Source organism: Macaca mulatta, chromosome 19 (assembly GCF_049350105.2).
Source record: "Macaca mulatta isolate MMU2019108-1 chromosome 19, T2T-MMU8v2.0, whole genome shotgun sequence".
NCBI classification, from domain to species: Eukaryota; Metazoa; Chordata; class Mammalia; order Primates; family Cercopithecidae; genus Macaca; species Macaca mulatta.
This window is the reverse complement of record NC_133424.1, coordinates 60694902-60711039: the sequence shown is the minus strand read 5'-3', so window position 1 is coordinate 60711039 and position 16138 is coordinate 60694902. Positions and strand designations below refer to the sequence as shown.

Sequence of the window (16138 nt, the reverse complement as noted above, 5' to 3'; positions counted from 1 at the left end):
CTCGGCCTCCCAAAGTGTTAGGATTATAGGCATGAGCCACCGCACCCAGCCAGTAAACATCCTTTTAAATTTACAATGTTAGGAAATAATTTTATTCTATGAAAGCAAGAGTAAACTAGCTCTCAACACCCCATGAGTCAGAGAAAAATCATCTGAACTGAATATAAAAATCTTAGGTGTTGGCCAGGCGCAGTGGCTCATGCCTGTGATTTCAGCACTTTGGGAGGCCACGGTGGGCGGATCACCTGAGGTCAGGAGTTTGAGACCAGCCTGGCCAACATGGTGAAACCCCGTCTCTATTAAAGATACAACAAATTAGCTGGGCATGGTGGTGGGTACCTGTAATCCCAGCTTCTTGGGAGGCTGAGGCAGGAGAATCGCTTGAACTCGGGAGGTGGAGGTTGCAATGAGCCAAGATCATGCCAATGCACTCCAGCCTGGGCGACAAGAGCGATATTCCATCTCAGAAACAAACAAACAAACAAACAAAAAAGTCTTAGGTGCTGAGGCTCCTCATTAATATTGTTACTAACTCAGAATATCAGACGATACAGAAACGTGAGAAAACTGGTAAAGGCAGCTCATCAGGTCTGTCCTGGCCTCACTGGGAAGCCAAGGGTCAGATGTGGCACTGTGCTTTCACGTCCTTCCTTCTCTTCGTTCTGCACCCGACTTCCCCAGGATTCCTAAGCAAAGCTGCCCTGGGGAATAGGGAGCTAACCTCATAGGCAGGACGGAATTAGGAAAAGCTTAGCTCATGCAAATTTCTAGTTTCTTTAGGAAACAAACCCTACAACTCTCAGAAAATAGTAACTAAATTTTAAAAAAAAATTTTATTATACTTTATGTTCTAGGGTACATGTGCACAAGGTGCAGGTTTGTTACATATGTATACATGTGCCACGTTGGTGTGCTGCACCCATTAACTCGTCATTTACATTAGGTATATCTCCTAATGCTACCCTTCCCCCCTCCTCCCACCCGACAACAGGCCCTGGTGTGTGATGTTCCCCTTCCTGTGTCCAAGTATTCTCACTGTTCAATTCCCACCTAGGAGTGAGAACATGTGGTGTTCGGTTTTCTGTCCTTGCAATAGTTTGCTGAGAATGATGGTTTCCAGCTGCATCCATGTCCCTACAAAGGACACGAACGCATCCTTTTTTATGGCTGCATAGTGTTCCATGTTGTAAATGTGCCACATTTTCTTAATCCAGTCTGTCATTGATAGACATTTGGGTTGGTTCCAAGGCTTTGCTATTGTGAATAGTGCCACAATAAACATACGTGTGCATGTGTCTGTATAGCAGCATGATTTATAATCCTTTGGGTATATACCCAGTAATAGGATGGCTGGGTCAAATGGTATTTCTAGTTCTAGATCCTTGGGGAATCACCACACTGTCTTCCACAATGGTTGAACTAGTTTACAGTCCCACCAACAGTGTAAAACTGTTCCTATTTCTCTACATCCTCTCCAGCCCCTGTTGTTTCCTGACTTTTAATGATCACCATTCTAACTGGTGTGCGATGGTATCTCATTGTGGTTTTGATTTGCATTTCTCTGATGGCTAGTGATGATGAGCATTTTTTCATGTGTCTGCTGGCTGCATAAACGTCTTCTTTTGAGAAGTGTCTGTTCATATCCCTTGCCCACTTTTTGATGGGGTTGTTTTTGTCTTGTAAATTTGTTTGAGTTCTTTGTAGGTTCTGGATATTAGCCCTTTGTCAGATGAGTAGATTGCAAGAATTTTCTCCCATTCTGTAGGTTGCCTGTTCACTCTGATGGTAGTTTCTTTTGCTGTGTGGAAGCTCTTTAGTTTAATTAGATCCCATTTGTCAATTTTGGCTTTTGTTGTCATTGCTTTGGTGTTTTAGACATGAAGTCCTTGCCCATGCCTATGTCGTGAATGGTATTGCCTAGGTTTTCTTCTAGGGTTTTTATGATTTTAGGTCTAACATTTAAGTCTCTAATCCATCTTGAATTAATTTTTGTATAAGGTGTAAGGAAGGGATCCAGTTTCAGCTTTCTACTTATGGCTAGCCAGTTTTCCCAGCACCATTTATTAAATAGGGAATCCTTTCCCCATTTCTTGTTTTTGTCAGGTTTGTCAAAGATCAGATGGTTGTAGATGTGTGGCATTATTTCTGAGGGCTCTGTTCTGTTCCATTGGTCTATATCTCTGTTTTGGTACCAGTACCATGCTGTTTTGATTACTATAGCCTTGTAATATAGTTTGAAGTCAGGTAGCATGATGCCTCCAGCTTTGTTCTTTTGGCTTAGGATTGTCTTGGCAATGGGGCTCTTTTTTGGTTCCATATGAATTTTAAAGTAGTTTTTCCCAATTCTGTGAAGAAAGTCATGGGTAGCTTGATGCGGATGTCATTGAATCTATAAATTACCTTGGTCAGTATGGCCATCTTCACTATATTGATTCTTCCTATCCATGAGCATGGAATGTTCTTCCATTTGTTGGTGTCCTCTTTTATTTCATTGAGCAGTGGTTTGTAGTTCCCCTTGAAGAGGTCCTTTACATCCTTTGTAAATTGGATTCCTAGGTATTTTATTCTCTTTGAAGCAATTGTGAATGGGAGTTCATTCATGATTTGGCTATCTGTTTGTCTGTTACTGGTGTATAGGAATGCTTGTGATTTTTGCACATTAAGTTTGCATCCTGAGACTTTGCTGAAGTTGCTTATCAGCTTAAGGAGACTTAGGGCTGAGACGACGGGGTTTTCTAAATATACAATCATGTCATCTGCAAACAGGGACAATTTGACTTCCTCTTTTCCTAATTGAATATCCTTTATTTCTTTCTCATGCCTGATTGCCTTGGCCAGAACTTCCAACACTATGTTAAATAGGAGTGGTGAGAGAGGGCATCCCTGTCTTGTGCCAGTTTTCAAAGAGAATGCTTCCAGTTTTTTCCCATTCAGTATGATACTGGCTGTGGGTTTGTCATAAATAGCTCTTATTATTTTGAGATACGTTCCATCAGTACCTAGTTTATTGAGAGTTTTTAGCATGAAGCATTGTTGAATTTTGTCGAAGGCCTTTTCTGCATCTATTGAGATAATCATTTGGTTTTTGTCATTTGTTTTATTCATGTGATGGAATACGTTTATTGATTTGCGTATGTTGAACCAGCCTTGCATCCTAGGGATGAAGCCAACTTGATCTTGGTGGATAAGCTTTTTGATGTGCTGCTGGATTCGGTTTGTCAGTATTTTATTGAGGATTTTTGCATCGATGTTCATCAGGGATATTGGTCTAAAATTCTCTTTTTTGTGTGTGTGTCTCTGCCAGGCTTTGGTATCAGGATGATGCTGGCCTCATAAAATTAGTTCGGGAGGATTCCCTCTTTTTCTATTGATTGGAATAGTTTCAGAAGGAATGGTATCGGCTCCTCTTTGTACTTCTGGTAGAATTGGGCTGTGAATCCGTCTGGTCCTGGACTTTTTTTGGTTGGTAGACTATTAATTATTGCCTCAATTTCAGAGCCTGCTATTGGTCTATTCAGTGATTCAACTTCTTCCTGGTTTAGTCTTGGGAGGGTGTATGTGTCCAGGAATTTTTCCATTTCCTCTAGATCTTCTAGTTTATTTGTGTAGAGGTGTTTATAGTATTCTCTGATGGTTGTATTTCCATGGGATCAGTGGTGATATCTCCTTTATCATTTTTTATTGCATCTACTTGATTCTTCTCTCTTTTCTTCTTTATTAGTCTTACTAGCAGTCTGTCAATTTTGTTGATCTTTCCAAAATCCAGCTCCTGGATTCATTGATTTTTTGAAGGGATTTTTGTGTCTCTATCTCCTTCAGTTCTGCTCTGATCTTAGTTATTTCTTGCCTTCTGCTAGCTTTTGAATGTGTTTGCTCTTGCTTCTCTAGTTCTTTTAATTGTGATGTGAGGGTGTCGATTTCAGATATTTCCTGCTTTCTCTTCTGGGCGTTTAGTGCTATAAATGTCCCTCTACACACTGCTTTAAATGTGTCCCAGAGATTCTATGTCTTTGTTCTCACTGGTTTCAAAGAACATCATTATTTCTGCCTTCATTTCGTTATTTACCTAGTAGTCACTCGGGAGCACGTTGTTCAGTTTCCACGTAGTTGTGCAGTTTTGAGTGAGTTTCTTAATCCTGAGTTCTAATTTGATTGCATTGTGGTCTGAGAGACAGTTTGTTGTATTTCTGTTCTTTTATATTTTCTGAGGAGTGCTTTACTTGCAACTATGTGGTCAATTTTGGAATAAGTGCGACGTGGTGCTGAGAAGAATGTATATTCTGTTGATTTGGGGTGGAAAGTTCTGTAGATGTCTATTAGGTCTGCTTGGTGCAGAGCTGAGTTCAAGTCCTGGATATCCTTATTAAACTTCTGTCTAATTGATCTGTCTAATATTGACGGTGGGGTATTAAAGTCTCCCATTATTATTGTGTGGGAGTCTAAGTCTCTTTTTAGGTCTCTCAGGACTTGCTTTATGAATCTGGGTGCTCCTGTATTGGGTGCATATATATTTAGGATAGTTAGTTATTCTTGTTGAATTGATCCCTTTAACATTATGTAATGGCCTTCTTTGTCTCTTTTGATCTTTGTTGGTTTAAAGTCTGTTTTATCAGAGACTAGGATTGCAACCCCTGCTTTTTTTTTTGCTTTCCACTTGCTTGGTAGATCTTCCTCAATCCCTTTATTTTGAGCCTATGTGTGTCTCTGCATGTGAGATGGGTCTCCTGAATACGGCACATGATAAGTCTTGACTCTTTATCCAATTTGCCAGTCTGTGTCTTTTAATTGGGGCATTTAGCCCATTTACATTTAAAGTTAATATTGTTATGTGTGAATTTGATCCTGTCATTATAATATTAGCTCGTTATTTTGCCTGTTAGTTGATGCACTTTTTTCCTCGCATCAATGGTCTTTACGATTTGGCATGTTTTTGCAGTGGCTCGTACTGGTTGTCCCTTTCCATGTTTAGTGCCTCTTTCAGGAGCTCTTGTAATGCAGACCTGGTGGTGATAAAATCTCTCAGCATTTGCATGTCTGTAAAGGATTTTATTTCTCCTTCACTTATGAACTTAGTTTGGTTGAATATGAAATTCTGGGTTGAAAATTCTTTTCTTTAAGAATGTTGAGGCCGGGTGCGGTGGCTCAAGCCTGTAATCCCAGCACTTTGGGAGGCCAAGACAGGCAGATCATGAGGTCAGGAGATCGAGACCATCCTGGTTAACACGGTGAAATCCCGTCTCTACTAAAAAATACAAAAAACTAGCCGGGCGAGGTGGCGGACGCCTGTAGTCCCAGCTACTCGGGAGGCTGAGGCAGGAGAATGGCGTGAACCCGGGAGGCGGAGCTTGCAGTGAGCTGAGATCCGGCCACTGCACTCCAGCCTGGGTGCCTGGGTGACAGAGCGAGACTCCATCTCAAAAAAAAAAAAAAAAAAAAAAAAAGAATGTTGAATATTGGCCCCCACACTCTTCTGGCTTGTAGGGTTTCTGCCGAGAGACCTGCTGTTAGTCTGATAGGCTTCCCTTTGTGGGTAACCCGACCTTTCTCTCTGGCTGCCCTAAATATTTTTTCCTTCATTTCAACCTTGGTGAATCTGACAATTAAGTGTCTTGGGGTTGCTCTTTTCGAAGAGTATCTTTATGGCATTCTCTGTATTTCCTGAATTTGAATGTTGGTCTGCCTTTCTAGGTTGGGGAAGTTCTCCTGGATAATATTCTGCAGAGTGTTTTCCAACTTGGTTCTATTCTCCCTCTCACTTTCAGGTACACCAATCAGACATAGATTTGGTCTTTTCACATAGTGCCATATTTCTTAGAGGCTTTGTTCTTTTCTTTTTACTCTTTTTACTCTAAACTTCTTGCTTCATTTCATTCATTTGATCTTCAATCACTGGTACCCTTTCTTCCACTTGATTGAATTGGCTTCTGAAGCTTGTGCATGCATCACATAGTTCTCGTGCCATAGTTTTCTGCTCCATCGGGTCATTTAAGGTCTTCTCTACACTGTTTATTCTAGTTAGCCAGTCATCTAATCTTTTTTCAAGGTTTTTAGCTTCCTTGCGATGGGTTAGAACATGCTCCTTTAGCTTGGAGAAGTTTGTTATTACCGACTTTCTGAAGTCTACTTCTGTCAACTCATCAAATTCATTTTCTGTCCTGCTTTGTTCATTGCTGGCGAGGAGCTGCGATCCTTTGGAGGAGAAGGGGCGCTCTGGTTTTTAGAATTTTCAGCTTTTCTGCTCTGGTTTCTCCCCATCTTTGTGGTTTTATCTACCTTTGGTCTTTGATGATGGTAACCTACAGATGAGGTTTTGGTGTGGATGTCCTTTTTGTTGATGTTGATGCTATTCCTTTCTGTTTGTTAGCTTTCCTTCTAATAATCAGGTCCCTCAGCTGCAGGTCTGTTGGAGTTTGCTGGAGGTCCACTCCAGACCCTGTTTACCTGGGTATCACCAGCGGAGGCTGCAGAACAGCAAATATTGCTGCCTGATCCTTTCTCTGGAAGCTTCATCTCAGAGGGGCACCTGGCTGTATGAGGTGTCAGTCAACCCCTACTGGGAGGTGTCTCCAAGTTGGGCTACATGGGGGTCAGAGACCCACTTGAGTAGGCAGAGCTGAAACATCTCACTGGGAGAACCACTGTTCTCTTCAGAGTTGTCAGACAGGGTCATTTAAGTCTGCAGAAGTTTCTGCTGCCTTTTGTTCAGCTATGCCCTGCCCCAAGAGGTGGAGTCTACAGAGGCAGGTGGGCCCCACCTGAGGTCAGGAGTTTGAGACCAGCCATGGGCAACATGGTGAAACCCCATCTCTACTAAAAATACAAAAAATTAGTTGGGCATGGTGGCGCACCCCTGTAATCTCAGCAACTTGGGAGGTTGAGGCACAAGCATCCCTTGAACCAGGGAGGAGGAGGTTGCTGTGAGCACCCAGCCTGGGAGACAGAGTGAGACTCTGTCTCAAAAAAGTAAAGAAACAACAATAACAAAAAATAAAATGGACTGAGATGCATTTTTTTCCCATTCAAATTGGAAAACAATTAAATTTTGATACTTTATTCTAGAGATGGATATTTTGTTGGATAATCTTGTCCTTTATTCTTGAGAACTTATATTGTGAGAAATCTTTGAAAATCTCTTTGGAAATGCACTGGCTTTAACTTGGTGAGTTCTTTCTGAATCAGTCATTTCTCTTCGGGCACCCTAGCTGCACATGAAAAATGCAAAACTGTATGTTGAAATATTTATTGCCAGGGCACTTGTTATGAGAAACTATAAGGAACTCAACTATGCTGAATAATAATGAAGTGATTTTAAAAGCTCTAGGGTTTTAGCTACATGGCATATTATGTCCTATTAAAATAATATGTAGGAATAATTTCAATTGTGCAGAAATACACAGTAATCTCCAGTAACAAATACAAAAATGTAACATATAATATAAAATATATTTCTTTTACTTTTCTAATTTTATGTTTTTGTTTTTGAGATGGAGTCCGACTCTTTCGCCCAGGCTGGAGTGCAGTGGCACTATCTCGGCTCACTGCAAACTCCAGCTCCTGGGTTCAAGTGATTCTCCTACCTCAGCCTCCTGAGTAGCTGGGATTACAGGTGTGCACCACCACACCTGGTTAATTTTTTGTGTATTTTAGTAGAGAAGGGGTTTCACCATGTTGGTCAGGCTGGTCTTGAACTCTTGACTCATGATCTGCCTGCCACGGCCTCCCAAAGTGCTTGGATTACAGGTATGAGCCACTGAGCCCAGCCAAGATATTATATTTCTTCATTCAAACATCTCAACAAATATTTGTTAAGTGACTTAGCTAGGCAAGATGTCAGGCCTGCAGGGAACCATAACAGAGAAGTGGAAACTTCAATTCAGATAACTAAGTGTACACTTTTAATCACAATGGAAGTACCCCAAATGCTAAAATGTTTCCTCTGCCTGTGTTAAGGTTTTGGAAATATTTAATTTGATTAAGACTGTTTTCCTGTATTTTCAATTTTTTAAAAACTTTGCATTCATGATTAATGAAAAAAATTGCATTTTGCTAAAATTCTTCTATTTGTTTCAAAAGTACAAAACATTCTGAAATCTGCTGTGTTAGATTTGAATTCTACCAACCGTGGGTATTATTTCCAGATGAGCAGAATTAGACACAATATAATGGGCACCAAAGGTCAGGGGTTCCACTGGGGGTGAAGTCTGTAGACGCACACCACAGAAGCGCTCTTCCTCATCATCTATCATCTGGGGAATAAGGGGGAGAAACATTAGAAAGCACACAGAAAAAGAAATAAGCACAAATAGTGGCATAAAAGTTTTCTATATATTGTATTAAGTAGCATGTAGGATATGATTCAGTTGATGTAAAGATTGAGAGGATAGGGCTGTGCGTGGTGGCTCACACCTGTAATCCCGGCACTTTGGGAGGCCGAGGCAGGTGAGCCACCTAAGGTCAGGAGTTCAAGATCAGCCTGGCCGACATGGTGAAACTCTGTCTCTTCTAAAAATACAAAAATGAGCTGGGCATGGCGACGCACGTCTGTAATCCCAACTACTTGGGAGGCTGAGGTAGGAGAATCGCTTCAACCCAGGAGGCAGAGGTTGCAGTGAGCTGAGATCTCGCCACTGCACTCCAGCCTGGGTGACAGAGTAAGACTCCATCTCAAAAAAAAAAAAAAAAAAAAAAAAAAAAGAGATGATTGATAGATTACTTTTTTAATTAATAAAATAGGCAAATAATTTATTGCTCCATAATTTTCACAGTGGACACATCCATGGAGCCAACACCCAGAAGCACACACAGAGATAAATATACAGATAGATGGTAGAGTGATAAACTAGATAGATGTAAACATGCCTCTATGCAAAATAGACATGGTATTAACATTTTGCTGATGGACATCTCAGAGCCAAAGGGTTTCTTGTGAATGGTAAACTTATCATAAACTCCTGTACAGTTTGATTTTATTTTTACACTGTGGAGAGTTTGGCCAGGGGACTTATAAAACCCAGGGACAAAGGGACTTCCTTTTGGTGCCTCAGCCGAGGACTGGTAGCTCGGCTGTGTCTGTGAACACGTCTCTGATGGGTGAGGGTAGAGATGTCACTTCTCTCCATCACACGGCTGCTGTGAGATGCTTGGCCACCTGAGCACCGGGGAGCAGATACAGAAGAGTGAGGTCCCCTCTGAGAGGCCCAGCAGCTGGAGCAGAAGGTAAGACCTCAGAACTATCTGAGCTGCCAGCAAAGACATAGAATGGAATTCAAACAATAAGAAAACCTTTCAGAAGTCTCAGGTGCAACTCAATAGAGACTTTATGGAATTAACGAGCAAGAATTTAAACTAAAAGCAATTGACAGTAGGTGGCATTACTAGTCCAGCTGTTAGACACCCTTGGGGTAATGACTGGGAGAGGGTTCAAGGGGGCCTCAGAGAAGTTGGAGATGTTCTGTATCTTGTTCTGGTGCTGGATACATGGGCGTGTCCACTCTGAAAATTATGGAGCAATATATTATGTGCATATTACATTAATTTAAAAATATCAGTGATATTGATGAAGAAAGGATGGGCAAAGCTGAAACTTAAACTGGGCCTGGAAGATTAAATAAAAGAAAAAAATTCAAGTTGTATTGAGCAAAGAGATGAAATCATGATGGGGATGAAGCAAAGAAGGGATGTGGAGACCTATCCAGGAGGCATCACACATATGCCTACAAAGAGAACCAGCTCCAGAAGGATAAAAAGAAACTGACGGAGGAAAGACATGATGTATCCTGCCATCTCTGATAAATGATTATTTTAAATGAACCGATATATTCAATGTAAATGATAACAACAACAGATTGGAAGTATAAGAACCAAAGATTTCACTATAATATTGGCAAGGTTATCTTTATGGACCGATTTCTGCAGACGTTGAGAGACATACTGCTGTACTTATTTTCAAAGAATAGAACAGCATTCTTTATTTTTTAGAGTTTTACTATACACACATATATTTTTCCCATAGCATGAACATTCCATGTAACATCTTAGGTTGTCATGTTTTTCAGTATTTCTTCACTGATGCATCCCCATCCCCTAAAATAGCACCTGGAATATATAAAGTACACAATAAATATTTGTTGAATACATGTATTAGTGCGTTCTCACGCTGCTATAAAGGACTGCCCAAGACTGGGTAATTCACAAATGAAAGAAATTGAATTGACTCACAGTTCCACGTGGCTGGGGAGGTCTCACAATCATGGTGGAAGGCAAAGGAGGAGCAAAGTCACATCTTACATGGCAGCAGGCAAGAGAGATCCTTTGCAGGAAACTCCCCTTTATAAAACCATCGGATCGGCCGGGCGCAGTGGCTCAAGCCTGTAATCCCAGCACTTTGGGAGGCTGAGACGGGTGGATCACAAGGTCAGGAGATCAAGACCAGCCTGGCTAACACGGTGAAACCCCGTCTCTACTAAAAAAATACAAAAAAAGGCCGGGCGCGGTGGCTCAAGCCTGTAATCCCAGCACTTTGGGAGGCCGAGACGGGCGGATCACGAGGTCAGGAGATCGAGACCATCCTGGCTAACATGGTGAAACCCCATCTCTACTAAAAAATACAAAAAACTAGCCGGGCGAGGTGGCGGGCACCTGTAGTCCCAGCTACTCGGGAGGCTGAGGCAGGAGAATGGTCTAAACCCGGGAGGCGGAGCTTGCAGTGAGCTGAGATCCGGCCACTGCACCCCAGCCTGGGCGACAGAGCAAGACTCTGTCTCAAAAAAAAAAAAATACAAAAAAAACTAGCTGGGCGAGGTGGCGGGCGCCTGTAGTCCCAGCTACACAGGAGGCTGAGGCAAGAGAATGGTGTAAACCCGGGAGGCGGAGCTTGCAGTGAGCTGAGATCCGGCCACTGCACTCCAGGCTGGGTGACAGAGCAAGACTCTGTCTCAAAAAAAAAAATAAAATAAAATAAAATAAATAAATAAAACCATCAGATCTCGTGAGACTTATTTGCTATCACGAGAACAGCACAGGAAAAACCTGCCCTCATTATTCAATCACCTCCCACAACACGTGGGAATCATGGGAGCTACAATTCAAAATGAGATTTGGGTGGGGACACAGCATTACAGTAATGGATGTATGAAAGATCAGGGTGGGCTGGGTGCGGTGGCTCAAGCCTGTAATCCCAGCACTTTGGGAGGCCAAGACGGGTGGATCACCAGGTCAGGAGATTGAGACCATTCTGGCTAACACAGTGAAACCCCGTCTCTACTAAAAAAATACAAAAAAACTAGTCGGGTGAGGTGGCAGGTGCCTGTAGTCCCAGCTACACGGGAGGCTGAGGCAGGAGAATGGTGTAAACCCGGGAGGCGGAGCTTGCAGTGAGCTGAAATCTGGCCACTGCACTCCAGCCTGGGCGACAGAGCGAGGCTCCGTCTCAAAAAAAAAAAAAAAAAAAAAAAAAAAGATCAAGGTGTTATGACACCCCCAGAGGAACACAGCAATTCTCTACCAATGGATCCTAATCAAAATGAAATTTGTAAAGTGCCAGATAAATAATTCAAAAGATTGAACTTAAAGAAGCTCAAGAAGAGATGCAAGATAAATCTGAAAGCCAATACAAACATATCTGAAAATTCATTCAGGATGTGAACTAGAGATTTACCAAGGAGACAGATATCTTAAAAAAATTAACATCTAGAGATGAAAGATTCATTGAAAAAATTACAAAATACAGTGGAAAGCTTTAATCATAGACTAGACCAAGCAGAGGAGAGAACCCGAAGTCTTTTTAATTAACCCAGTCAGACTAAAATAAAATAATAAATAAAAAAGAAGTATGGGGCTACATAAAGCAATGAAACTTATGAATCATCAGTATTTCCAAGGGAGAAGAAAAAGGGAAAAATTTAGAATCTAAGAAAATAATTGGCAAACATTTTCCTAGCCTAGCAAGATATTGAAAGGTCTGAATACAGGAGGCCCAAATCATCACCAGTAAAATACCCTGCAACATGAACTTCACCACGATATGGAGCCATCAGACTGTCTAACACCAAGTGAAGGGAAATATCCGAAAATCAGAAACAGAAAAGCATCTAGTCACCTAGAAAGGAAACTCCGTTCAATTAACGGTAGACATCTCAGCAGGAACCTTACAAACCAGAAGAGAATGGAGTCATATTTTCAAACTGCTTAAAAAAACCCTGCCAACCACAGACGCCACCACGCCCAACTAATTTTTGTATTTTTAGTAGAGGTGGGGTTTCGCCATGTTGGCCAGGCTGGTCTCAAACTCCTGACCTCAGGTGATCCTCCCACCTGGGCCTCCCAAAGTGCTGGGATTACAGGCGAGAGCCGTCGCGCACAGCCAATTTTCTCTTGTATTTAAATTACCCAGAATTACCACCTTAAATACAGCCAGGCATGCTCTCGCCTCTTGTGCTTGGGATGCAAAGATGGTAGGCGCCAGGACAGTAAAGTTTAATGAAATCTTCCTGGCATAATCTTCGCACCAAGGCTGGAGGCGCAGAAGTAGCATTTTATTCGGAAACACAGCAGCTATGGAGCTGCAGAAAGCAGCACATCCGCTCCATCCCTAACCTAAGAGAGGGTGTGGGACCATCAGCCTTTTGTAAATGCGCTAGAGGGAGATGCCACCGAAAGGAAGGAGTTACCCTAGAGATGTGAGCAAGTGTGAGACTGTCATTCAGATATTATCCGTCTAAAATTTGGTGAGAGGCCGGGCACGGTGGCTTGTGACTGTAATCTCAGCATTTTGGGAGGCTGAGGCAGGAGGATCACTTAAGGTCGCAGGAGTTCAAGACCAGTCTGGCCCATATAGTGAAACCTGTCCCGACTAAAAATACAAAAAATTAGCTGGGCGTCGTGGCGCCTGCCTGTAATTCTAGCTACTCGGGAGGTTGAGACAGGAGAACTGCTTGAACCCAGGAGGCGGAGGTTGTAGTGAGCTGAGATTGTGCCACTGCATTCCAGCTTGGGTGACAGAGCAAGACCCTGTCTCAGAAACAAAATAAAATAAAATAAAATTTGGTGAGAGAATCTCTGCTATTACTTCTTCTAACCATCTCCTCCTTGAGAGCCAGAAGAGGAAGGTCCCTTCTCAGTAGACCTGAATTTCTATGGGGATTGTTGCATGTGGCTCAATATTCAGCACCTATAGGTGACCCTCGGGGAGAGTGATCCATGTTCTCTCCATGAAAACTGTGCCTTGCCCTTTCTGTTCCACTGGAGGGGCCGAGGGGATAACCTGGAAATATCATTGTCATCTTCTCTGGTCTCCTAAATCGCTCAGCTTACCTTCGTCAGCAAGGCGTCGCTGGGGACAAGGTACAAGTGGAACTTAATGTCTTCGGGATGGGGGTGAAAATAGAGCAACGTGTTGGAGGTGATGGGGATGGAGAGACGCGTCCCCCTGGCGATCCGCAGCAGGATGCCCATCAGGGAGAAGCTGGGGTTGTCCAGGACAGCATAGAAAGGCTCCACCCGGCTTGGCTGCTCCAGGACCATCCCTTCATCCTTAAAATGGGCCACGAGGAACCAGGAGACGTCCACCTCACCTGCCGCAGGAGAACCGCAACAGCAGTGAGACAGCACGCGCCCCGGCAGCCCCCACAGCCTCCGCTCACCCCGCATTACCTTGGAGGGAGATGAAGTGGGGGAGGTGGATTTCGGCCACAGCCTCCTCTGGCTCTGCAGTGAAAGCAAACAAGGGGCCGGCCGCCAGCCACTGTTCATGGTGCTGCAGGTCCAGGGCCAGGTGCTGACTCCAGGAACCAAACCCAATCGTCACCGTGACCGCATCCCTTACCACGAAGCCGAGGCCGGTGGCCGACCACAGATACCAGCCAGCAGTGGGGAACCGAAGGCTGAAAGGAGCCAGAGTGATGTCATGACGGGAGAACCCCAGGAACTGGATTTAAGCAGCGATGTGCAGAGGGAGGTGGGATTTGAAGTGAGGCAAGTTCAGGACCCATCTGCGACTTTCACTACATTAGAAAACGCTGGGGAGTTCATTAACCTCTCTGGGCCCCAATTTTCTGCATTCTGTATATGTTGACATTAAAATATCAATTTCGCAGCACATGGAATAAACATATTATTGATGAAATTTTAGCTATCATAAGGGATGGAGCCGATACACTTCCATTTTTATTTTTATATTTATTTAATTATTTTTGAGATGAATTCTCGCTCTGTCACCTAGGCTGCAGTGCAGTGGTGAGGTCTCATCTCACTGCAACCTCTGACTCCTGGGTTCAAGCGATTTTCCTTTCTCACCCTCCTAATTAGCTGGGACTATAGGCGGGTGCCACCACGCCTGGCTATTTTTGTATTTTTAGTAGAGACAGCGTTTCATCATGTTGGCCATGCTGGTATTGAACTCCTGAGCTCGTGATCCGCCCTCCTCGGCCTCCCAAAGTGCTGAGTCATCACACCCGGCCTACACACTTCCTTTATATCAAAGCGGTTTTCAAATCATCAGCATCTTCCATTCTTACCTGTATGTGTTTGTGCTCTTATCAATCAACTCAACATCCACATTTCCTTCAGGCCCCAGAAACTGATGATTTGTGTAATCTTGTTCAACCTCAGAACCGAGTTTAGCAGCATAAGAGGAAACTATTTGATTCTCTTCTGAGCAAATATCTCCTGAAAAGAAAATACTAGACATGTAAGAGGTAAAGAGTTGGAAGAGGCATGGCCCGAAGGACTCCTGGAGGCTGAATTACACAGATGCTGTTGGGATACAGATATCAAATAAGAACAGAGAGTGACCGGAATATGCGGTTCTGCTTCTTTGAATCCAGACAAGGAAAGGCACAAGAATATTCTCTGTCGTGACTAAAAGTATACCCCAAATTCCACAGGGCTCTCTGGGAAGCCAGGCTGGACAGCTTTGGTGGGAGGCACCGTTTGCTGAGGACTGGAACCAATGCACCTACGTTTCTGCTGGCCCCAAAGAACAGATGACAGCTTCTGCTGGTGAGGCAAGTCCAGGTCAGAAAAGGATCGAGCTTTTCTGCAAGGTGAAACAGCGTGCATCCTTCCTAGTCCCTGCTGCTGTCCCCAGCCACCAGGACCATCCCCTGGTTCCCCTGAGCATTTCCGTGCCCCAGCGGTGAGAGGCTTACATGTCCCCATTTAAACTGCACAGTGCACTGTGGCCGAGGTAAGGAAAATCACTCCTGATCTCTTCACTGCACAAAAGACTCTAAATTGTCTTCTCCACATAAAATAACAGAACATTTCCATCAATCCATATGCCCTTCAATCTTCTCCCTATTAGTCCATTACCTGATTCTTGTCCCTCTGAAGATTCCTGCTGTTCTGATACACTGGAGGTTGGGATCCCCATGTCACAAAAAGATGAAAAATATCAAGAATTAGTTGATGAAGATGAAGACGATGTTATTAAAAACTAGAGCTGCACCATCCAGTAGAGTAGCCACTACCCAGATGTGGTATTTAAATTTGTATGAATTACACTTAGGTAAACTTTCGTTTCTCAGTGGCACCATCCACATTTCAACTTCTCGAACACCTACATGTCACTCACGGCGACAACACTGTGTAGCAGAGAATGGAACACTCCTGTCATCACAGAAAGTTCTCTTAGGACGGATCTAGACTATCAAAAAATAGAAGATATTTTGAATGAAGATATCTTTATCCAGATTTATAAATAATGGAGCTAAGCTGCTCCCTAGAGCCAAATATATCTTGGCATCTCTCCCTCTTCTCTTTGTCCTGTGCTCATGTTCAACGTGGACACAGCTAGCTTCTCTGGCTTAAATTGATTGCTCCAATTGGTATCATATGATGTTGGAATCAAAGACTGAAGCAGTAATTCACCAATGCACAAAATGCATGCATTTATATTCCAAGTTAATTCCAAACTTGACCACACCTGGGAAGCTTTAAAAACCACCCAATACCCAGGTCACAGCCCACACCAATTGAATCAGAAGTCTGGAGGTGGCACCAAAGCATCGGGGCTTTCAAAGACTCACAGGTGATTCCAATATTAGCCAACATGGGCTCCATGATCTACAGCGTGAGCCAGTGGTGCGTCAGGCCCCTGGAGAGAAATCTGCCCTAACACAGGCGATCCCTTCTGGAGGAA

At 43.2% G+C, this 16138-nt stretch overlaps 1 protein-coding gene across 48 annotated transcripts in view; it reads right to left on the bottom strand.

Moving 5' to 3' along the window:
* Positions 1-16138, bottom strand: part of LOC718594 (caspase recruitment domain-containing protein 8) — a 90460-nt gene that overhangs the window by 13939 nt on the left and 60383 nt on the right. For 25 of the 48 annotated variants that reach the window (XR_013409969.1, XR_013409966.1, XR_013409963.1 and 22 more), the window contains 5 exons: positions 15310-15350; positions 14514-14664; positions 13651-13880; positions 13312-13571; positions 8121-8246 (listed from right to left, as the gene is read on the bottom strand). Coding sequence is in view for 20 of the 48 variants with exons in the window: in XM_077980649.1 (XP_077836775.1) it covers positions 8121-8246; positions 13312-13571; positions 13651-13880; positions 14514-14664; positions 15310-15350 (808 nt within the window). In the remaining 28 variants the exon portion in view is untranslated. Of the gene's footprint in view, positions 1-339; positions 438-8120; positions 8247-13311; positions 13572-13650; positions 13881-14513; positions 14665-15309; positions 15351-16138 lie in introns of those variants that run through there. The other 23 variants (XR_013409970.1, XR_013409971.1, XR_013409972.1 and 20 more) reach the window with 4 other exon arrangements.